The 24,573-nt window shown below is 52.9% G+C and overlaps 1 protein-coding gene across 1 annotated transcript in view; it reads right to left on the bottom strand.

Moving 5' to 3' along the window:
- The window catches only part of ARAP1 (ArfGAP with RhoGAP domain, ankyrin repeat and PH domain 1), a 123,023-nt gene that overhangs the window by 66,273 nt on the left and 32,177 nt on the right, over positions 1–24,573 (bottom strand). The window contains exons 4-6 of the mRNA XM_077344153.1: positions 23,552–23,711; positions 16,845–17,353; positions 940–1,082 (exon numbers count right to left, since the gene is read on the bottom strand). Coding sequence (XP_077200268.1) covers positions 940–1,082; positions 16,845–17,353; positions 23,552–23,711 — 812 coding nt within the window. The remainder of the gene's footprint in view (positions 1–939; positions 1,083–16,844; positions 17,354–23,551; positions 23,712–24,573) is intronic.

The raw sequence follows: 24,573 nt of genomic DNA, 5'->3' as shown, positions 1-24,573 counted from the left end.
TCAGAGGAGCCCTGCTGGGTCAGGCCAGGGAGGGTCCCTCCAGTCCAGCCTCCCGTCTCACCCAGGGGCCAGCCAGTTCCTCTGCAGGGCCAGCCACAGGGCAGAGAGGCCGAGCCCTTCCCCTGAGAAGACCCTCAGAAGAGCCCTGCTGGGTCAGGCCAGGGAGGGTCCCTCCAGTCCAGCCTGCCCTCTCCCCCAGGGGCCAGCAACAGAGCCTCCCCCTGATGCTGCCTCCTGGCTCTGAGATTCCGAGGATTAGTGCCTCTGACTGTGGAGGTTCCCTCCAGCCAGCTTGCCTAGTGATCTCTGAGACCTGTTCCCTGGGAACCGAACCCCCTTTAGATCCATCCATACCTGTGGGGATCACTGCATCCTCTGGCAGAGAATTTTAAGTACTCTCTATTTAAAGAAGGATTTCAAGAAGAAGAAGAGGAGGAGGAAGAGGAAGAGGAAGAGGAAGAAGAGCTTTCCACTATCCGAAAGCTGGTTATGCCTCCGCTTCCTCTGCCCATGACTGACATGCTGTAGGTAGGTGGGGCTGTGTTGAGCTGGGCTGAGAGAACCGCTGTAAAACAGGGGTAGTCAACCTGTGGTCCTCCAGATGTTCAGGGACTACAATTCCCATGAGCCCCTGCCAGCGAATGCTGGCAGGGTCTCATGGGAATTGTAGTCCCTGAACATCTGGAGGACCACAGGTTGACTACCTCTGCTGTAAAACATCTCCACTACTCGTCCAAGATCACCCGGCTGGAGAAGTCGCGGTGAATCAAACCTGGTTCCCCAGAGTCCCGTCCACTGCTCTTAGCCCCTGCACCTACTTGGCTGCATATGTCCCATCGCTTCCCGTGTGCAAATCTACCAAACGATAAAAAACCCCAAAACATGCCTGCCTATTCCTTTAAGTTGTCTCTTTGTCTTCGCCGAAAGACGCACACTTACCGAGCTCTGCCTGGAAGGGGAAGGGCGGCCTTGAAGGAATATCCGGGGCCCCGTGCTGCTCCCCCGACTTCACCCGAGGAAAGAGGGCCGGCGGAGGTACAGGTGGCTCCTCCAGGTCGCGCAGGTCGTCTCTCGCGAGGGGCCTGCAACAAGAAGCCAGAGGTCTCGCGTTAAGCCGGGACACTAAGCGGGTTTTGTTCTCCCGCCCTGTCCCGACTGGGCCTGTCTTGACTCCCACAAAACCCGCCACCAGGCACAGAGGTGGCCCCTGAGCACATCGAGAGGGCTGCGATGCCGTGTTTATGGCTGGGGGTGGGCAGGAGGGCTGGTGCCCGGGGTTGTCAGCCCTGGGAGGGGAAAGACCTGGAGACATTGGGGGCAGAACCTGGGCAGGATTTGGGTTTAAACTTCAAGTACAACGATATAGGCTAGATATCAGGAAAAATATTTTCACAATCAGAGTAGTTCAGCAGTGGAATAGGCTGCCTAAGGAGGTGGTGAGCTCCCCCTCACTGGCAGCCTTCAAGCAAAGGTTGGATACACACTTTTCTTGGATGCTTTAGGATGCTCTGGGCTGATCCTGCGTTGAGCAGGGGGTTGGACTAGATGGCCTGTATGGCCCCTTCCCACTCTATGATTCTGTGATTCTATGATTCTATGATATCAGCAGATTCATGGGTTAGAATATAGGAATTTCTGACTGCCCCTCTTAAAACTGATCAATTAAAAACAAACAAACGAAACAGTGGAGGGAGTCAGTCCCCCATCAGAATCACTTAGGTCAAGAAGCGAACAGAATGCCCATGGTTGGTGCTTAAGCAATGGCTGTATTTTTTATCCTTGTTCATTTCAAAGTGTCATAGCCCGATTAAAATAAGCATATCAATTTTGGATCTTTGATGCTAAAAAACAATCCTGTGCTCCTGATACACTGATCCTGAGGGCTGCTGGCTGTATACAGCCACCGGTGTGAGACCTCTGAGATGCCTGGTTTATTTTTTGCTGCTTCAAACACAAGGTTTGCAGGAATCCTTTGCACATCTCCCCCAGCCTGGCCCTGCACTCGGCTACCATCCTCCCACCCAACACTTATTAAAGGATGTGCAGAGACCTAATGGTGTGTGGCTGAATTTCCCTGAAATGCCCCCTCACTGGAAGTCTTCAAGCAGCGGCTGGACGGATCCTTCTCCTGGATGCTGGAGGCTGATCCTGCACTGAGCAGGGGGTGGGACTAGATGCCCTGCATGGCCCCTTCCCACTCTAGGATTCTAGGAGTCTAGTTCAGCAGTGGAATGGGCTGCCTCAGGAGGTGGGGAGCTCCCCCTCACTGGCCGTCTTCAAGCAGCGGCTGGACAGATCCTTCTCCTGGATGCTGGAGGCTGATCCTGCACTGAGCAGGGGGTGGGACTAGATGCCCTGCATGGCCCCTTCCCACTCTAGAATTCTAGGAGTCTAGTTCAGCCGTGGAAGGGGCTGCCTAAGGAGGTGGGGAGCTCCCCCTCACTGGCCGTCTTCAAGCAGCGGCTGGACAGATCCTTCTCCTGGATGCTGGAGGCTGATCCTGCACTGAGCAGGGGGTGGACTAGATGGCCTGGATGGCCCCTTCCCACTCTAGGATTCTAGGAGTCTAGTTCAGCCGTGGAAGGGGCTGCCTCAGGAGGTGGGGAGCTCCCCCTCACTGGCCGTCTTCAAGCAGCGGCTGGACAGATCCTTCTCCTGGATGCTTGAGGCTGATCCTGCACTGAGCAGGGGGTGGGACTAGATGGCCTGCATGGCCCCTTCCCACTCTAGGATTCTAGGAGTCTAGTTCAGCAGTGGAATGGGCTGCCTAAGCAGGTGGGGAGCTCCCCCTCACTGGCCGTCTTCAAGCAGCGGCTGGACAGATCCTTCTCCTGGATGCTTCAGGCTGATCCTGCACTGAGCAGGGGGTGGGACTAGATGGCCTGCATGGCCCCTTCCCACTCTAGGATTCTAGGAGTCTAGTTCAGCAGTGGAAGGGGCTGCCTAAGGAGGTGGGGAGCTCCCCCTCACTGGCCGTCTTCAAGCAGCGGCTGGACAGATCCTTCTCCTGGATGCTGGAGGCTGATCCTGCATTGAGCAGATGGCCTGCATGGCCCCTTCCCACTCTAGGATTCTCTGATTCTATCATGTTCACGTACAAGTACAATTGATCACAAACATGCCGATTTAAGTGTCAAGTGTGATTTTGCTGCCAAACGCTTTCTCTTTGCTGGCCCCAGGCGTTGCTTTGGGTGCAACCTTTGGAACCCTTCCAAACTGGCCACTTCCCTCTTGTGCCCTTCCCCTCTTCTCGGCCAAACCCCACCAGAAGCAGAACTTGATGTGCTTGAACAATGGGGCAGGAACCATTGTTTTCCCTGCGGCACAAAGACTAACTAAATCACAGTCCTCCAGCCAAGCAGGTTCACACGGAGTACCCTGAAACAGGAGCTGAAGACACAGTGAAGTGGTTAAGATTCCCCACTCCTCCTCCCCATGCAGCCAGCTGTGTGGGCCAGTCACAGTTCTCCCAGAGCTCTCTCAGTCCCACCTCCTTCACAGGGTGTCTGTTGTGGGGAGAGGAAGGGATAGAGATTCTAGGCTGCTTTGAGTCTCCGCTGGCTCTTTAGAAGCTACATTTCTGCATTCGAGGAGGTGGCCTATCTCACTGTCTCGGGGCCAGGTTTCTTCGGGAGCTGGAGCAGGACTTCCCAGCTCTTCTCCCGCAGCCGCCCATCCCAAGACTGAAAGCTGCTCCCTGGGCCGGATCCTGCAGTGGTGCTGAGGATTATGAGGAAGGCTTCGACTTCACCGCACTTCTGCCAGCGGAGCGAAACCCAGTTCTCACCCGCTTCCCTTTTCTCTTGCTGACGCTGGGCCCTTGAGCCTAGCTTTTGAGCTGGAACCTGTGTTGTGTCCCACTGAACAGGAGAGGTGCAAGATCTAAACGTCCGTCTTGTGAATGGCAGGAGCCAAGAGCAGGGTTTTAAAGTCTTCCCTGGAGCGGAAATCTCTCAGAGTTTTGCAGCCTGCAGGTTCAGGCAGACAGCTCTTGGAACGGTGTTCCCAAAAAAGATGAACACATGAGGCTGCTCACTGAGGGGCCCTCAGGAGATCCACCAGCAGGGCCAGAAGCCTGCCCACTGTGGCCCCCCAGCACCAAGGAGACAGAGCATCCCTGCCCCAGACAGTTCTCCATGTACCCCTTGTGGCTCATAGCTACTCATGGCCCTCTGCACCATCTTCGGGGAGGGCGGTATATAAATCTAAATAAATAAATAAATAAATAAATAAATAAATAAATAAAATCTGTTTCTCCCGTCCCCTCTGGAAGCTGCCTTTGCTTCTCTATGCTTTTCATGATCTTTTGCATGCTCAAAAGGAAGTGCCAGGATGCATTTTCACTGCCTTTTGCAGTGTTTTGGTTTGAAACTTGGCCTGTATAGGAATAAAGCGTGAAATGCATCCTTCGCTTCCCCCCAAAACACAGCCTAGATGGAGGACTTCTGGCTCCTGGCAGGGCCCCCAAGCAGGCAGCCCACCTCGGGCCTCTGCCTAGGAAGCGGTCACTCAAACAATCCAGCCTGTCTTCAGCAGGGCTTGGCATCTGGCTACGTAACTGCAGGGTTGAGCCTTTCTGACTCCCACTCATTCCCTGCCAGTATTGTGAATGGATACCTCGGTGCAGCAAAATGTGGGAAACTACAGCAGGCTCTCACCACACCGTCAGTCCATCTTTGCAAGAGAGATTTAGTAATGTCCAGGTGAAAGGCATATATTTATTGTATATGCCTTGTCATTTACTAGGAAGAGTGGGCTATAAAAATTGTTATTGATGCTATTGTTATTGCACTAGGATCTGGAAGACCCAGGTTCAAATCCCTCCTCTGCCAGGGAAGCTCGCTGGGTGACCTTGGGCCAATCAGACACGCTCAACCTACCCTACCTCGCAAGGGTGTTGTGAGGTTGAAATGAAGAAGACAAAAATAATGTAAGCTCCATCGGGGAGAAAGGTGGGATGTAAGCGGCGGAAATCAATAGAACCGAATGAGGAGGAAGGATGGATTTTGAATGCAGACACAAAAGCAAAATTCAACACGGCGTTTGCCAATATCCAAACTCATTTCATTAGGGGCTATAACATGACCACAACTAGCACAGAGTACTGTGTTTACAAAAGACGTTAAAACATTGCGCACAACACGATTTCAAATGGACAATTCTGTTCCATAAGACTGAGCTGCTGAAACAACGGATAAAGATTGGCATCCAAAAGACAGAAGTTCAAAGACTTCTTCAAACAAAGCGTTTCAAGCACTGCTATCAACTGGAAGTGTAAAAACAACAATAAAGGCACAGAGATGTGAACAATCGGCACTATATTGACAAATATATGCTGATTATATGAACTGAGGCAGATGGGGAGTGGGTGGGCAGGAAGGGATGTCCCAGCGTTTGCCTCTTGTGGCCCTTCCTTGCTCACCCAAAGAACTGCTAATTGCTGCTGTGGGATGGGAGGTGAATCTCCCCCAGGCCACGCTGGATTCTGGAGAGTTTTTTGGGGGGGACCACTTGGGCATGAAATTGGGGTCACTGTGGCAGGTAGTTGTGAGTGTCCTGCATTTTTCAAGGGGTCGGACTAGATGACCCCGGAGGTCCCTTCCCACTCTAGGATTCTATGAAATCTTTTTACTTTAACAGGATTCCAGCTTTAAAACAGGAATAATCCTTCTTCTCTTCCACAGAGGCCAGTTAATCTCCTAAACACCACAGCAACAAATGAGGGTTTGGAGCGGTTTTTCCATTTCTAGCTAAAAGCAATGCTTGAAATACAACTTTTGAAATCAAGTTATGAACAGTTTGGAAACGTTTTAACATTGTTACTAAATACATAATTGTGCCATAGTTACATAGAATCATAGAGTGGGAAGGGACCTCCAGGGTCATCTAATCCAACCACCTGCAGAATGCAAGAACTCACAACTACCTGCCCACCCAAAGTGACCCCAATTTCATACCCAAATGATACCCCCCAAAAAATCTCCAGAATCCAGCCTGGCCTGGAGGGAATTCACCTCCCATCCCCCAGTGGCAATCAGCAATTCCCTGGGTCTGCAAGGAGGGGCCACAAGAGACAAGCCCTGGCACATCCCTGCCTGCCCACCCACTCCCCAGCTGCCTAAATTGATAAAATCAGCATATATTTGTCAATATAGTGCCGATTGTTCACAGCATTGTGCCTTTATTGTTGTTTTCACACTTCCCTTCCTGCCCACCCACTCCACATCTGCCTAAATTCACAGAATCAGCATTTCTGTCATATGGCCATCTAGCCTCTGCTTAACAACTTCCAACTGTAAGGTCCAAGTAAGGAGAACCCACCACCTCCCGAGGAAGCCTGTTCCACTGAGGAACCACTCTGGCAGAAACTTCTTCCGGAGGTTTAGACGGAATTTCTTTTGTATTAATTTCATCCCATTTGTTCTGGTCCGTCCCTCTGGGGCAAGAGAGAACAACTCTGCTCCATCCTCCACATGGCAGCCTTTTAAATACTTGAAGATGGTTCTCAGATCCCCTCTCAGTCGTCTCCTCTCCAGGCTAAATGGATCAGGCTCCCCCAACCTTTCCTCCTACGTCTTGGTCTCCCTCTTTGTTGCCCTCCTCTGGACACGCTCCAGTTTGTCCACATCCTTCTTCCGTGCATGTTCTACCTCCTAATTAAACGAATTGGTATTCTGCCTGCCGCCGTGTTTGCTTTTGTGTCTGGCTTATTTACGCTGCATTCCTCCTTTGTGGCTGGGATTTCGAATGCAACAAAAGTGCAGCCGTACTTCCCAGACGAACAGAGCCTGTTTCAACGGCAGCTTTTTGAGTTCAGAAGCTTTTCTCATCTGTGGTTCCGGTAGGATCCGGGGCAGGCTGGAGGGCAGCGGCTTCCCTCCGGGCGTGAAAAAGACCACTGGGCCCGGCCCAGCTTCCTCAGGGTTGCCGCGACCACATTCCAGCGCCGCCGTCTCTATAGCGACCGGCTCCCCATCATCCCCACATCAAACAAGGGCCGATGGTTCTCCTCCCCGGGAAGCCGTCCGAGAGGTGCGCCCTGCTCTCCGGCCAAGCTCCGCAGCGTGGCAGGCTGAATTCTGGGCAGGAACTTGGCACGGCCCACACGGATGTCCAGGAACAGGAGTAAGGAGCCGGCCAGCCTCAAAGGACTGCTGGGAAACGCAGAAAGCTCCAACCCGCCAATTACGGGACCAACCAGGAGGCCCCACAACCAGGACGGCCCTATTGTCTCCGAGGCAGCCTGTCTCGGCTTATTAACGGCTGAGACCCCCCTGACACATCCTTCGGGCTTCGAGAAGCCAAAGAGGTTGTGCAGTTGTGCAGAAAAGGGTTGGGAAGCAGAGCTCTGGACACGCCCACCGGGGGGCCCTCCCCTTCCCGCCCCCTCCAGGCCCATCATGGGCCATTTGGCAGTGGGGAGCGGGGCATATCGCCTGAGTATATATTTCCCATGGTTCCTCTTAATATTTTGGAAACTGGCTGGGGGGTGGGGCGAGTCCAGGGTGTCCAAGTTGGAATAGGGCCAATCAAAGCTGGCCACACTCTGATTGGACCAGCCCCTATGGCTCACGCCCCATCACTGGCCGCTCACTGCCACGCCACCCTGAACACACACACACCCGCCCGCCTGCTGTGGCGGAGCATGCCTGCCACCCGTGGGCACAAGGACAAGCCACCTGCCCAAGCACCGCTTTACACACGGCCGTGACGACGTCGAAGAGCCGCCCCCACCGCCCACTTACGAGCAGGGCCCGGAGCCGGCAAAGACCACACCGGACACCGACATGCGGCCACAAGGGAGCCCCGCCACGCAAGGAGCCACCGAGGAAAGAGACATGGAGGCGCCAACCCCACTGCCACAGAAGGCACGCCCACGAGGCACTGATGCTGCGCGTGGAGCCCACTGCAAAACAGGACGAGGAGGAGGCCCTGAACCCACCGAGTCACCGGGTGCCCTTCCCGCGGACATGCCCACTGCTGCCCCAGGGCACACGCAGGAGGCTGCGCCAAGGACTCCACTCTCCACCACAGGCACACCGCAGCCCACCCGCCACCACGGAGCCCAAGGAACAGCCCAACGTGGTCCTGCCACCTTCAGACCTCAGAGACCTCTGCCCCCCCCTTCCTGCTGCTAGCACCCGCTGCATTTAGACTGCAGCAGGCTTGACAACTAGTATATATAACTCTGATCCCTTTGGGAAACCCTTCCAGGGCCATCAGGAAAACCCTTGTTTCACGAAACCCTGTCTGGAAGCCCTGCTCTAAGGAGGTATGCTTCCTCTGTACATGGGGGTTTCATCCTGCTGCTTCTACTAAGAGCCACTGAGACGCAAAAGAAACATAGAGGTGGAAGGTACACCAAAGGTCATCTAATCCAACCCCAAAACAATGCAGAATGTTCACAGCTACCACTCTGGAACCAGCTAGCTATCAGGAAAAAAATTCCACAATCAATTTAATTCAGCAGTGGGCCGCCAGTGGCCGCCTAAGGAGATGGTGAGCCCCCCTTACTGGCGGTCTTCAAGCAGCGGCTGGATAGATCCTTCTCCTGGATGCTTGAAGCTAACCCTGCATTGAGCAGGGGGTGGACTAGATGGCCTGCATGGACCCTTCCCACTAGGATTCTAGGAGTCCAGTTCAGCCGTGGAAGGGGCTGCCTAAGGAGGTGGTGAGCTCCCCCTCACTGGCAGTCTTCAAGCAAAGGTTGGATACACACTTTTCTTGGATGCTTTAGGATGGTTAGGGCTGATCCTGCGTTGAGCAGGGGGTGGGACTAGACGGCCTGTAGGATCCCTTCCAACTCTATGGTTCTGTGATTCCATGACCTGTGGTTTTGCAGAATAAAGGAAAGGAAACTAGACGAAAATAGTAAGATTATCAGAAATGTACAAAGAAAGAGGAAAGTTTTTTCTTAGAAACTTGTAATGGTTTGCAATAATTTGAAAGTAAGCAAGCAAGTTCTGTATAGAATGCAAATGTGAAACAAGTGTTAGGGCATTTCCGCACATCAGCAAAAATAGCATTACAGCAGCTGAATGGTGTAACACTAAATATTCTCCCGGCCCTTCCTCACCTTTTTGCTGTCTCGCTCTAGTCTGCCGCTTTTTCACGCGTCTCACCCTCCACAACGGCTGCTGGAAATGGCGGAAGAGAGCAACGTGCTTTATACACAACTCTCTTCCGCCTGTCAATCAAGCCAGGCATCCAATCCCCTTTTTCCATGTTTTAACGATTCTGCAATGCCTGCTAATTTTTTTTAATTCATACCTCTCTGTTTAAACGCCTATACATCTAATCATAGATGCATAATACTTTTTGAACATCACCCTTATGGAATCACGAGTCTTTTAAACATTAATCTCATTCCTGATTCGGGCGGGGCGGGGGGCTTTAGAGAGGCATGCTTTCTGTCACAACTTTGGAAAAAAATATTTTTATTTCTGGCATCGCCCGCACACTTGTCTGCCTATTCGTTGCTCCGCGCTGTTCTCAGTTTTTAAAAAGCACTTCCCATCTCCCGTAAGAAGGGAGAGGGAGGCGGGTGTGTGGGTGGGACATTGCAGGCGGAGGTAGCACTTTTTCACCTCTATACATTTTTCTGGCTGGTCATCCGCTGGCAGAAAGCACTTTTTAGGTTGGTGAGTCCACTTTTGGGGGATTCACCAACTCGCACTTTAAAATGGCGGATATCATGAGCAGTTTGCTGGCCGGACACGATGGAGCAGAGTTGTTCTCTCTTGCCCCAGAGGGACAGACCAGAACGAATGGGATGAAATGAATTCAAAGGAAATTCCATCTAAACATCCGGAAGAAGTTCCTGACAGTTAGAGTGGTTCCTCAGTGGAACAGGCTTCCTCGGGAGGTGGAGGGTTCTCCATCTTTGGAGATCTTTAAGCAGAGGCTGGAGAGCCATCTGACAGAGAGGCTGATTCTGTGAAGGCTCAAGGGGGTGGCAGGTGACAGTGGATGAGCGAGAGGGTTGTGAGGGGCAGAGAAAGAGGGAAGCATCCGAAGAGACGTGTCCCTTCCACACTTCTTGAAGAGGCTTCGAAGAGGCAGCCCTGAGCAGAACTGCGCACTGAAGCTTTTGAAAGCGTCCAGGACTGTAATATCCGGCACGAGGTCAAAGTCTGAGGCTTCCAAGCTAAGCTGCCCCAGAATGTATTTTGGGAACGTGGGGAGGGAAACCCAGAACATATATTGGCGAAGGAGAAGTCTGTTTTCAGCAGGAACAACGGAGAGCGATTACGGTGAGGGGCCGATGCAGTTTGAGCCTAGCGTTACCTTTCGGATCAACCTAGTTTAAATCTGGGGCTAGGTTTTCATGGGTGACCAACCTTCTTCAGATACACACAAAAACTTGCCCCCAGAATTAAGCCATGTTGGTCTTAATGATGCCAATTCATTCATACTTTGTTCTCATAGAATCATAGAATCATAGAGTTGGAAGGGGCCACACAGGCCATCTAGTGCAACCCCCTGCTCAACACAGGATCAGCCCTAAGCATCCTAAAGCATCCAAGAAAAGTGTGCATCCAACCTTTGCTTGAAGACTGCCAGTGAGGGGGAGCTCCCCACCTCCTTAGGCAGCCTATTCCGCTGCTGAACTAGAATCATAGAATCATAGAGTTGGAAGGGGCCATACAGGCCATCTAGTCCAACCCCCTGCTCAACGCAGAATTAGCCCTAAGCATCCTAAAGCATCCAAGAAAAGTGTGTATCCAACCTTTGCTTGAAGACTGCCAGTGAGGGGGAGCTCACCACCTCCTTAGGCAGCCTATTCCGCTGCTGAACTAGAATCATAGAATCATAGAGTTGGAAGGGGCCATACAGGCCATCTAGTCCAACCCCCTGCTCAATGCAGGATTATCCCTAAGCATCCTAAAGCATCCTTTTCCTACTTGCCCAGGCAATTATGATCTGCATAATGGTGTTTCTGGCCTCTTTCATCTGCTCAAGAGGAACCAGCATACAGAATAGATTTTTTTTTTTTGGGGGGGGGGTCATGTTGGTCTGAAGCAGGGGTAGTCAAACTGCAGCCCTCCAGATGCCCACGGACTACAATTCCCAGGAGCCCCTGCCAGCATTCGCGAACGCTGGCAGGGGCTCATGGGGATTGTAGTCCGTGGACATCTGGCGGGCCGCAGTTTGACTACCCCTCGTCTGAAGCAATAGGACGATGTGAGAGTCCAGAGGCCCCTTGCAGACCAACAGGTCTAATTGTATGTAGAAGTAGCTTCAGGGTGCATGCACCCTTCTTCAGGTACCTTCCAGATTAATTAAATGTCCTTGGAGAGCAAGTTGTTATGGTCTGGGGCTGCCAGCACCTCCCCCCCTCCCCCAGGGCTGTCTGGAGGGCCCTAAATATAGGCTTGCAGGAGAGGCAGACGGGCAATTCAGACAAAGAAGCTGCCAAAAGGCCTCTGGGGCCGCTTTCGCCTGTGAGGCCAAACAAGCCACCTCTTTGTCTCCCCGCAGTGCAAAGAGTTCGGATTCACCGCTGGAGCCCACATAGCTCCGGAGGAAGTTTTTCAGGAGAACCTTTCAGCTCCCCGGGGAAGAAAACCTCAGCATTCCCAAGGCCGGGCTCAGGGGAAGAGCTGCTCTCCAGCTTAAGGGGAGGGGACGTTGCTGTCACCACCAGCAGGGCATGCAAATCCCCGGTCCATTTGCCACAGGAGAAGCGGCTGGCTTGTTCTGGCCTGTCTTTCACCATAATCATTGGAAAGCCAAGGTTAAAATGCAGGAGAGACCAAATAAGGCCACCCCGAAACAGGGAATCGGGACGGGACAGGGGGGAGGGTGTTTGCACTGGGAAAGCAACGAGGGGTTTAAGTCCCCACGCCACCACGGGCAACTTTGGCTCAGTCCCATACTCTTTGAGAGCCAAGCTAGGCAGTTCCCAACGGCAGAACTGGAGGGCAGCCAGTGAAGTCGAGGGGCAGTAGGTTCAGCAGGGAAACGGGAAACGCTTCTTTACACTGTGATTAAAATGTGGAATTTGCTGACAGAGGATGAAGCGATAGCCACAAGTGTAAGCAGCTTTACACAGCTTTAGAGGCCACTCAACGCTGGCCTGCCCTTGGCTCTGACCCGGAAATTGCAACTGGTACAAAAATGGCCACATTTCTCTCTCAAGTGACCCTGGTGCTCATGGCTTGAACTCGTGGCTGCCCTAACAGGTAGCCTGGCTCATAGTCCAGCATGGCTCTTGGGATACAGAGGCAAACAAGACCCTTGCAGTCCCCCTTGAGCGCTTTGGCTAAAGGGTAGGATGAAAGCATGATAGACAGAAATGCCTTTTGTTATGGAAATATGTGGACTTTCCAGTTTTGCAGAGCACTTCCTCTTCAGGCATCTAGTCCAATCCCCTGCACTATTCAGGACACTCACGACCCTCTCGCTCACCCACTGTCACCTGCCACCCCCTTGAGCCTTCACAGAATCAGCCTCTCCGTCAGATGGCAATCCAGCCTCTGCTTAAAAACCTCCAACACCACCTTTTGGCATAGAATCAATCATAGAATCCTAGAGTTGGAAGGGGCCTCCTGGGTCATCTAGTCCAACCCCCTGCACTATGCAGGGCACTCACATCCCAATCGCTCATCCACTGTCACCTGCCACCCCCTTGAGCCTTCACAGAATCAGCCTCTCCATCAGATGGCTCTCCAGCCTCTGCTTCAAAATCTCCAAAGATGGAGAACCCACCACCTCCCGAGGAAGCCTGTTCCACTGAGAAACCGCTCTAACTGTCAGGAACTTCTTCCAGATGTATAGATGGAATTAAGAAACACAGAATCCTAGAGTTGGAAGGGACCTCCTGAGTCATCTAGTCCAACCCCCTGCACTATGCAGGACACTCACAACCCTCTCGCTCACCCACTGTCACCTGCCACCCCCTTGAGCCTTCACAGAATCAGCCTCTCCGTCAGATGGCTCTCCAGCCTCTGCTTAAAATCTCCAAAGATGGAGAACCCACCACCTCTCAAGGAAGCCTGTTCCCCTGAGAAACCACTCTGACTGTCAGGAACTTCTTCCGGAGGTTTAGACGGAATTTAGAATCCCAGAGTTGGAAGGGATCTCCTGGGTCATCTAGTCCAACCCCCTGCACTGTGCAGGACACTCCCAACCCTCTCGCTCATCCACTGTCACCTGCCACCCCCTTGAGCTTTCACAGAATCAGCCTCTCCGTCAGATGGCTCTCCAGCCTCTGCTTAAAAAATCTCCAAAGATGGAGAACCCACCACCTCCCGAGGAAGACTGTTCCACTGAGAAACCGCTCTGACCATCGGGAACTTCTTAAGATAACACTAATTTATGTGTGACCTATGGGAAAATGCCACTCCCTGCTATTTTTATTGGTTTTAACATTTTTATGTATTTGAGCTCCGTAAATAAAATTCGAATGTGACATAGTGACATCATCTAAAGTGGGAGGTTTCTCAACCTCTTTGGGTTCTCAACTTGACTGCAGCAACAAGCAAGTTCCAAGCCCCATCCATACTCTGGGTGTCCCTGATTTCAGAGACGCATTTGGCACGGATTCGCAAGGGGCAAGAGTCAGTTACCGATGCCTCCGGTTCTTTTACTGCAGCCACTCCGAAAACTGCAGAAAATCTCCTGGCTTCAGAGGCAATGTAGAAAAGGCACCTGTAGGTCTCCTTGCCATAAATATGGCACAAAGGAGGAGAGGAAGCAGTAGGGTTGGTGTCCAACAGACTCTGCGGTTCCCTTCCTCTGCAGAGCCACCCTGGCCTTCCGTGCTGGTCTCCAAGTCCTCACCAGGGCTGACCCTGCTTAGCTTGTGAAGATCAGGCTAGCCTGAGCCATCCAGGTCAGGAAAAGAGACAGACAGAGGTGCCTTTACCTACTAATATGCAAATGGGTCGCCGTGTTGGTCTGTCCGAAGCAGCCCAACAAAACCAGAGTCCGGTGGCACCTTGAAGACCAACAAAGGTTTATTCCAGGCATGAGCTTTCAAGCGCACTCTGTGCATGCACTCGAAAGCTCCCACCTTGAATAAATCTTTGTTGGTCTTAAAGGTGCCACTGGACTCTGGTTTTGTCCTACTGATGCTGGACTTCCCTGGTGGGTTCCTGGTGGGTTCCCAGCCAAACTCTCACCATGGCAGACCCTGCTTAGCTCCTACGAGATCACGCTAGCCTGGGCAACCCAGATCAGAGCCTGGAGCAATGCGCTACCGACCGACCACCAATTCCCCCCTTCCCAAAAGACCCAGTGTTAGTGGGGAAGAAAAGAATGCCGGAGGGGAGTGATGGAGGGAGGGGAAACTGCACCCAGCGGGGCCAGGAAGGTCACGATCCTGCATCTTTCTGTCCACGCGGCCACCACACCTGCTTTGAGCACAATCTTTCCAGAACGACTACCCTAAATGGGGGATGGGGAGGAGGAATGCTGTGAGGAGGGGGGAAACCCCCAAAAGGGGAGGGGGTCGTGGCAGAATGAGGTCAGCAAAGGCTAAAAAGGGAACAGAAAGGCCCTTTCAGTACGGAAGGGGGAGAGATGAGGAGCTGAGGGGGTCTGTCTGGAGGCAACGTCGAGACACAAGAACTTTTCTTTTCCTTAGGCTGGGCAACTTTTTCTCTCTCCCCTTTTCACAAATGGACCAGCACAGCCAGGAACCAAAATGTTGGGAGCAGAGGCTGGATCCAGGCCCACGGATCTCCCACGCAGGATTCAGGGTTGCAAATTAAACCGTGCCTACCGGACACTAGATGCCTGCCCTGGTCATCCTCTCGTGCCTGAATTCTAACCATCCTTGGCACAAATGAGAAAGATGAAATGGCTTCAGGTCAAAGGAATGTAGGCAGGCAGCCTGATGTTAGAAATGCAATGTATAGGAATAGTAAGAATATTCAAAAATATATGAAAATACAGGTATTTTCAGCGTGGTGTACTGGTTAAGAGTGGCAGCTTCAAATTTGGCAAGCCAGGTCTGACTCCCTGCTCTTCCACATGCAGCCACCTTGGGCCAGTCACAGTCCTGTTAGAGCTGTTATACAGGACAGTTCTGTCAGAGCTCTCTCAAACCCACCTCCCTCATAAGGTGTCTGTTGTGGGGAGAGGACGGGGAGGCAGTTGTAAGCCACTTGAAGTATAAAAACCAACTTCTATTTATTACAAAAAAAGTTAAAATCGCTATAAGGCCTTAATAATAGCCTGAACGTACAGTCAACACTTAAGATCAGAAACAAGGACCAAATGTATTTTGATGCACGTTTACTGTTCTTTAACCATTTTGGTTTTTGATTCAATTTTTTGTGTGTTACTTTCCCCTTTTTTTCTTATTTATAGCTTGCTTTGAGGCCATCAGTAGGAGGATAGAGAATCTTAACGTTTGTTTTTCTCCAGAGGATTCCTGCCCCCCAAATTTAGATACAGTTTTACAGAGAGGGGTGGTAAATGAATAAAATAAGTAAAATAAATATCCTACTCCCTCTTCTCTGAGTGGGGCTCAGCTTGTATTTAGTACACCAAATAAAAACAGTAAAGAAAAATATAATAAATAACATTGAAATAACATTTTACAAAAAATGACTTAAAAATCTATTCACTATTAAGAAGGGTAGGATGCATGGATGGTGACAGCTGATGTATTATCAGTGGCCTGATGGATCACAATTATCTAATTTGTCCACACAACAATCCTGCGAGGCGGAACAGGTTGTCAGCTTCATAGTGGAGAAATCTGAACCTGGGCCCTCCCACTGCCTAGTCAGAAACCCTCATCATTATCACATACTATGTCATGCTGGCTCTCAGTTCTAGAATCACAGAGTGGCAGGGGACTCCCAGGGTCATCTAGTCCAACCCCCTGCAGAAGGCAGGATCTCACAACTACCTGCCCACCCACAGCGACCTCAGCTTCATGCTCCCCACCAAAAACCTCCAGAGTCCAGCCTGGCCCGGAGGGAATTCACCTCCCATCCTACAGTGGAGATCAGCAATTCCCTGGGTAGGCAAGGAAGGGCCACAAGAGACAAACCCTGGCCCATCCCTTCCTGCCCACCCACTCCCCATCTGCCTAAACTCTTAAAATCAGCATTTCTGCCAGATGACACTCTAGTTTCTGCTGAAAAACTTCCAAAGAAGGAGAACCCACCACCTCCCAGGGAAGCCTGTTCCACTGAAGAACCTCTGTCAGAAATTTCTGTATGATTAGCCCCAAATTCTTCTGAATTCCTGTCATCTCACTGGTTCTGGTCCGTCTCCCTGGGGCAGCAGAAGACAAGTCTGCTCCATCTTCCCTAATGACGGCCCCTCAGGACTCTGAAGATGGTGATCCTTTGACCTCTCCTAGGGAAAACCCAGGACCACCTCTCCATGCATGCTCACATTACCGTTGCCAACTCCAGGTACGGCCTGGAGACCCCCCTGGAGTCCTTGGTGTACAGAGATTCGTTGTCCTGGAGGAAACGGCAACTCCAGAGGCTGGGAATGAATGAAGACCCTCTATATCCCTTGCGGGGGTCCCAAACCGTCCCCAAATCTCAATTCCCGAGCTCCTCACCCAGAGACCCACATTCCCCCCCCACGCCCTTCTAAAGGATGGGAGGCCCCAGGAGAGCCCCCAAGGGCCCCGGCCTGCCTGCCTGCCCGCCGAAGCCCCCAGCCCAGGGCTAGTCCAACTGCGGCCCTCCAGAGGTCCATGGACTACCATTCCCATGAGCCCCTGCCAGCATTCGCTGGCAGGGGCTCCTGGGAATGGTAGTCCATGGACCTCTGGAGGGGCCGCAGTTGGACTACCCGTGCCCCAAGGGCCCTTCCGCAGGAGCCTCCTCGGGGCCCCTTGGCGAACTCCGCGCCGGAGCCGGACTCACCGCCGCTGGAGGAGGCTGCCGCTCCCCGAGGGCTCCGCGCAGACCCCGCGCAGGGGGACGGAGGCGGCTCTCCTGCCCGCAGCAGGAGGAGGAGGAGGGGCAGCCCCTCGCCCCGTCCTGCCCAGCGCCCTCCGCCTCGGCGCGGAGAAGGGGCGGCTGCGCTCGCGTTGCGCGCTCCGCTTCCTGCCGGGGCTTCCTGCAGCTCCTCCGCAGCCCCGACGCCGCCGAGGGCGAGGGCGAGGGCGAGGGCGAGGAGGGCGCCGAGCAGCCGCCGGGCCCGTGCAAAAAGGGGCCGCCGAGGCGCCTCCGGACCACGCAGAGCCGCCGGACGGCCAGAGAGCTCGGCTCGGCCGCGCGGCTGGCAAGGGAAGCCGCACCCCCCCTCCCCGCCCGCCCGCCTGCCTGCCTGCCCGCCTGGCCCGCCCACGGCCCCTCCTGCCCCGGACCGCCCCGCTAGCCTGGCCGCGCGTCCATCCGGGGGGGCCGGGGGGGGCGAAGGCTCCGGGCCCCTGCAGGGGAGCCCCGCGAGCGCTCAAGGCAGGACAGGGCGCAGGGTGGGGGTCTCAAGCGGCACAACACAATCCGCGTCCAGCCGGGCACCTTGATTGCAGGCGGGAGCTTTCGAGTGCAGGCCCCCTTCCGCACACACTCAATCTTGGTGGCCCTTAAAGGTGCCCGGCCGGACTCTTGATTTTCTTAGGGCAGGGGCTAGAAGGTGGAGAGACCGGACAACAAGGGGGCATTTCCCCTCCCCTCCCCCAGACCTCGGGCTGCCAGGTGCCTGAGATGCCAGGGGGCAGGAGGGCAGGAGGGACTGGGCCCTAATCGTGATCCGAATGAGGGGGTTGCTGCCCCAGGATGCGGGGATGGCCCCAAAGGGGCTTAGACAGATGCCAGGGGAATACACCCATCAGTGGCTACTAGGCGTGAAGCTCAGGATCTCCTTGGCCTCTCAGCCCTCCAAAGCTGCCTGTCTCAACTTTTCTGTCATTGAGAAACCCCAGAAACATCCTTGAGGCTTCGAGAAACCCCAGGAGGGGCACCATAGGGCAGAATAGGGTTGGGAAGCAGAGCTGTGGGCACGCCCACCCGGGGCCCCTCCAGGCCCATTTGGGGAGGGGGGGCTCTTCAGAGGGTCTTCTCAGGGGCAGGCCTCTGCCTCTCTGAATGTAAAATTCCTCAGGGAACACAGGAGGGGCAGTCCCTCAGATATGCATAAGTTCTCCTGAATAAGCCCCCACCCCATACACACACACACACACAGACACACACACCCAAATGAATGGGAGCTGCATGAGATCCAACTCCCCTTTTATTTAATCAGAAGATGCATTCTCACCCCACCTCCTGAGGAGTTAACGAAGCCGCGGGCAGGCAGAGTGACGTGTATAAACTGGCTAGAAGTTTGGGTAAACAATAAACCCCGGTGCCAGGACAAACTATAAAACCCCAGGACAGATAAAACCAGCAGTTAATTCTGTTAAAAAACAACTCATGCCCCGGCAGCAGAGCAGAAGCTATTGAAGGCAGCCAGAATGGGGAAAAACCAGGATTGCACAAGTGGAAGGGACTCAGTCATGCAGGGGGAGAGAAGAGGAAGAATGACTTTTTCCTGTCCCTCACAAGGAAATTAATGAGCAGTAAGCGTACAACATATACAAGGAAGCCCTTCTGTACCCAAACAGTAGCGAACATGTGAACTTCAGTGGCGGCTACAAGCACAGACGGAGGAGGAAGAGGAAGAGGAAGAGGAAGAAGAAGAAGAAGAAGAAGAAGAAGAAGAAGAAGAAGAAGAAGAAGAAGAAGAAGAAGAAGAAGAAGAAGAGTTGGTTCTTAGATGCTGCTTTTCTCTACCCGAAGGAGGCTCAAAGCGGCTTACAGTCGCCTTCCCACAACAGACACCCTGTGGGGTGGGTGAGGCTGAGAGATATTCCTGCTCAGTCAGAACAGTTTGATCAGTGCTGTGACTAGCCCATGGTCCCCCAGCTGGCTGCATGTGGGGGAGCGCAGAATCGAACCCGGCATGCCAGATTAGAAGTCCACACTCCTAGCCACTACACCAAACTGGCTCTCGAGGAGCTGGGTGGCTTTGTAACCTGGGTGGCTTTGTAACCTGCTTTTCAGCACCCGGATGAGTCTCAAAGCAGCTTACAATCGCCTTCCCTGCCTCTCCCCACATTGGACACCCTGGGAGGTAGGGGGGGGGCTGAGAGATCTGTCCTGTAGAACAGGCAGCCGCGTAATGGCAGCTGTGGGCCGAAGGTGGCCCATGTTGGGGGGTGGGTGGGTCAGGAGGTGCTTTGCGCCTCCTGACTGGTCAGTCCGGGGGCAGGGGGCCAATGGGTTATCTTCCCCATCCTGGACTGAGCCCACCCCCACACCCCTTACTGCTTTATTTATACCGCTCCCGCAGAGTGGTGTAAAGATTATTATTTATTATTATAATATTTTATTTATTTTTTTTGTGAACTGCCCTGAGTCTTCGGAGAGGGCGGTCAATAAATATATAATGAATAAATACATTATTAATTAAACTTCCTTCCCGCCTGGTCTCAGCCAACCGAGGGGAGGGATCCCAGAAGGGTACAGCCCTCCCTCCAAAGCACCCCTTTTCTTCAGGGGACCTTCTCTCTGTCAGAAGAAGAAGAGTTGGTTTTTATCTCCCGCTTTTCACTGCTCAAGGAAGTTTCGGGGCGACTTGCCATCCCTTTCCCTCCCTCTCCCCAGCAACGGAGACCCTGTGAGGGAGGTGAGTCTGAGAGAGCTCCGACAGGACTGCTCAGTCAGAACAGCACTATCAGAACTGTGACTGGCCCAAGGTCACCCAGGTGGCTGCATATGGAGAAGCGGGGAATCAAACCTGGCTCTCCGGATTAGAAGCCGCCACTCTTAACCACACACACCAAACTACAAAAGAAAGAGATCTCCAGGTGTCTGCTAGAGGCTGGCAACCCTAGATCTTGCTGATTGCCTTGACTTAATCACAGTAATCAGCGTTGATTTTGAGGGAGGATGTTGGGAAATAAATAATGTGAGTAAACATATGCAAGTCAATCTGGTTCCTTTCCACAGGCCCTGGCCCGTCCCAACAAGCCCCTTGGACCCCCGGCTCAGAGCTGCTGGTCTGGGGGAGTGGGGGGGGCAGGTCTCAGCCCTTCCTTAACCTCCACTGCAGAAGACCCCTTAATAGGAGATGATGAGCTGGAGACAGGATGGGGAGGGGGTTACCCAGATCTAGGATGGGGAATGTCCTAGAGATTTGGGGAGGGACAGATGCCTTGGGGGAGCTGAAGGATCTCGCCAAGGGTCACAACAGCAGAGAGCACCCCTGTCTCCCAAGCTGTCATATTTTCTCTGCTATTTGGAGACGGTGTACAATGCCAGGAGATCTCTGGGTCCCACCCGGAAGTTACAGAGAAGATGCCTTGTGGGAGGGCAAGGCATCCAGGGAGCCGCCAAACAGGCAACCCAGGTAAACTCAATAAATGAAGTCCTCTTCTATTCCAAAAACAAAGCAGGGCAAAAAGCAGCCTGGTAAGCGACTGGGAGACAGCTGCCACACCCGCTTGTCTCCCAAACTACTTGGAATACGATTCTATTATCAAGATTCCGGAAGGCCTGCAAGACGGTACTCTTCCGCCAGGCACCTGGTTGCGGTCTGGGCTGACCGTCGCCACCCAACAGGGTCCCCGGCCGGACCCACAACCTCCTCCACTCTGCGCCTGGTCAGTAACCTGGGCTCTCTCAGCTTCACCCACCCCACAGGGTGTCTGTTGTGGGGAGAGGAATGGGAAGGCGGCTGTAAGCCGCTTTGAGCCTCCTTCGGGTAGGGGAAAGCGGCATATAAGAACCAACTCTTCTTCTTCTTCTTCTTCTAACTGGACATCTTAACCCTGACAGGTTTGTCAGGGTGGTGGAGAAAGGATATGAATCAGTTTTAATGTATTTTCATTTTACATTCTTGTATGGGATCTTTCATTCACAGATGTGAGCCACCCTGAGACCATCCGGAGAGGGGTGGCATAAAAATCAAAGTATTAAATAAATAAACAGGCTTCCTCGGGAGGTGGTGGGTTCTCCGTCTTTGGAAATTTTTAAGCAGAGGCTGGAGAGCCATCTGACGGAGAGGCTGATTCTGTGAAGGCTCAAGGGGGTGGCAGGTGACAGGGGATGAGCGAGAGGGTTGGGAGTGTCCTGCATAGTGCAGGGGGTTGGACTAGATGGCCCAGGAGGTCCCTTCCCACTCTAGGATTCCATGATTCTATGAAATAACTATTATAGGTGATTTTTTGAAGACTTTTTAACTTCGGTGTTAAGTTTGTAGGGGAGTTGAAAAATTTCTCTGCAATATTTCTAGTTGATTTGCCCCTGAAGAAAACAGATTTAAAAATGCCTAATAACCGGTCTGCGTTCTAGCATCCTTTATTTTTGGAATAAAACAAGACTTTGTTTATTGACTTTACGGGCCTAGCCCATTTGTCGGCTTCCCTGTTTCCTACCTGGAGGTCGGCAAGCAAACTGACTGAGCCATGGCCTGCTGCACACCCGGGCCTTTCCCCAATTCTTTCCTCGAGGAGAATCCCAAAAAACCTCTTGCAACTTCCTTTCCCTTCCCTTCCCTCGTCTCCCCACAATTCTAGCGTCCGGCATGCAGTTGAACGCATCCAAAACTAGATGGCAGCAAGAAACCGAGAACTGCTCAGGCGGGAGACGCAGCCAGAGATCTCTTCCGCCCTCTGAGTCACCAGAAAGGTCTCCGGTCTCCTTCGTCTCCCTCTTTTGAAGGGGAATGGCGAAGAGGTGGCCCTAAACACCAGGCCTTCCCAGTGTGAGCCTTGCCTCAGCCCCAAACTCCTTTCCCGGTGACTCCAACCATACTGCTTTCCCAAACCTTCAGAGCCCCACACAAGCCCCACTCCCTCGCCTTGGGCCCTACCTATCTGCGGGACCGCTTATCTGCTTATGCCCCCCGCAGGGTACTTTGCTATGCAGGTATGAACTTGCTGGTTGTCCTGGGCCCCCGAGACATTCACCTGGCCTCGACCCAGGCCGGGGCCTTTTCAATCCTGGCCCCAACCTGGTGGAATGACCTCCCTGAAGACCTACGGGCCCTGTTGGAGTTGTCAGCTTTCCGCAGGGCCTGCAAGACGGAGCTCTCCCGCCAGGGTGGGGTCTTGGTGTTTCCAACGGAGGACCCCTTCGTGTTGGTTAGTTTGCTCTTGCTCCTGACGAGAGAGCTCGGATTATATCGCCATCTTTTAATATTTAAATGTCTTAATCCTTAAACAAATTATACATTAAGGGGCTTGAAGGGTTATTGTATTTTATTGTTTTATTGTAAGCCGCCGCGAGCAGCGGTATATAAATTCAAAGATAAATAAATAAAAAATAAATCAGTAACTGCTTTACCTACACAGGCTACGGAATCCCACCGTGCCACCACTCCTGGGACGAGGAATTCCTTTTGCCTGCCCTGACCCTGTTTCTCCTCAGTTCTATCTGGAGCTCCCTGTATGTCCCCTTTCCCTTAGTCATTTTTATTCCTTAAAAAAAGAAACACCCTCTTAGAGAAAGTGCCTCGTTATGCCTTGAGCACGGTTCAGTTGCCTCTTTTCTAACGCTTTTCCATTCCTGAGATTATGTGCATGAAGCGCACGGAACATTATAAAGGGCTCTCTGTCGGGCGTAGGAAGAGCTCCTTTTGTTGTCTGGCAGTTGACCGCTCCGGTTCTGACTGAGGCCGTTCCCTTGGGGGATGAGGGCCTAATTCACATCAGGCCCCATCACACGGTGCTCTGAGCATCCCTGCCCTCTCCAAAAGACAGAAAAAGGTTTTCAGGAAGCTCCACCAACACAGCGCCCCAAGAACAGAAGGCAAACAGAACGACAAGTCTTGTGGCAAGAGATGAAACATGAAAAGAAGAAGAGTTGGTGCTTATATGCCGCTTTTCCCTAACCGAAGGAGGCTCAAAGTGGCTTCCTTCCTCTCCCCACAACAGACACCCTGTGAGGGAGGAGAGGCTGAGAGAGCCCTGAGATTACTGAAGAAGAAGAAGAGTTGGTTCTTATATGCCGCTTTTCTCTACCCGAAGGAGGCTCAAAGCGGCTTCCAGTCGCCTTCCCATTCCTCTCCCCACAACAGACACCCTGTGGGGTGGGTGAGGCTGAGAGAGCGCTGATATCACTGCTCAGTCAGAACAGTTTTATCAGTGCCGTGGCGAGCCCAAGGTCACCCAGCTGGCTGCATGTGGGGAGCACAGAATCGAACCTGGCTTGCCAGATTAGAAGTCCGCACTCCTAACCACTACACCAAGCTGGCTCTCCATAAGAAGTGGACTACTGCCATGCACTCCAGTTGGGGCTACCCTTGAAGACTATTCGGAAGCTGCAGCTGTAGCAGAATGCCTCCAGCTGATACGACAGCAACTGCACTGGCTACTGACCCTCTATGAGTCCAGTTCAAGGGGATCGTTTTTCACCTTTAAAACCTTCCGCGGCCTGGGACTGAGCTACCTGAAGGACCATTATGCAATCCCAGAGTTGGGAGGGACCTACCAGACGTTCCTGCCCAGGAATTTCAATCTGGTATTATATTTTTTTCATCTCTGCTCAACCAGGTGGTCTTGCAGAGACTTATAAAACACTTCATAAAAAATAAGCAAAAATCCAACAAAATCAAATAAGATGTGTAAAAAAATATGAGTCACCGTCACGCCGGCCAAGAGCATCTGAGTAACACAACAAGCCAAGCCGAACAATCCAGCCTTGTCAGTCCCACAGAAACGAAACGCATGCTGCAGAGCACAGGTGGCATCACAGAGCTTGTTCCACACGGCCGGAGCCACCACCGAGAAGCCCTGAGAAAGACTGTGGGGAGAGGTCTCGTCTCACATGGTAATTGTCTAGTTCCCCTGGAGGAACAACAGGGCATAGAGGTGGAGGCCTTCCCCTGACAGAAATCCCTAAATAATATATCAAAGAAATAAACCATAGAGTGGGAAGGGGCCATGCAGGCCACCTAGTCCCACCCCCTGCTCAGTGCAGGATCAGCCTCAAGCATCCAGGAGAAGGATCTGTCCAGCCACTGCTTGAAGACAGCCAGTGAGGGGGAGCTCCCCACCTCCTTAGCCAGCCCATCCCACTGCTGAACTAGACTCCTAGAATCCCAGAGTGGGAAGGGGCCATGCAGGCCATCTAGTCCAACCCCCTGCTCAGTGCAGGATCAGCCTCCAGCATCCAGGAGAAGGATCTGTCCAGCCCCTGCTTGAAGACGGCCAGTGAGGGGGAGCTCCCCACCTCCTTAGGCAGCCCATTCCACTGCTGAACTAGACTCCTAGAATCCTAGAGTGGGAAGGGGTCATGGAGGCCATCTAGTCCCACCCCCTGCTCAGTGCAGGATCAGCCTCCAGCATCCAGGAGAAGGATCTGTCCAGCCGCTGCTTGAAGACAGCCAGTGAGGGGGAGCTCCCCACCTCCTGAGGCAGCCCCTCCATAGATGAACTAGACTTCTAGAATCCTAGAGTGGGAAGGGGCCATGCAGGCCATCTAGTCCCACCCCCTGCTCAGTGCAGGATCAGCCTCCAGCATCCAGGAGAAGGATCTGTCCAGCCGCTGCTTGAAGACGGCCAGTGAGGGGGAGCTCCCCACCTCCTGAGGCAGCCCCTTCCACTGCTGAACTAGACTCCTAGAATCCTAGAGTGGGAAGGGGCCATGCAGGCCATCTAGTCCA

Source organism: Paroedura picta, chromosome 6 (assembly GCF_049243985.1).
Source record: "Paroedura picta isolate Pp20150507F chromosome 6, Ppicta_v3.0, whole genome shotgun sequence".
Lineage (NCBI taxonomy): Eukaryota > Metazoa > Chordata > Lepidosauria > Squamata > Gekkonidae > Paroedura > Paroedura picta.
Note: the sequence above shows the minus strand (reverse complement) of the source record. Positions and strands in the feature narration are given on the sequence as shown.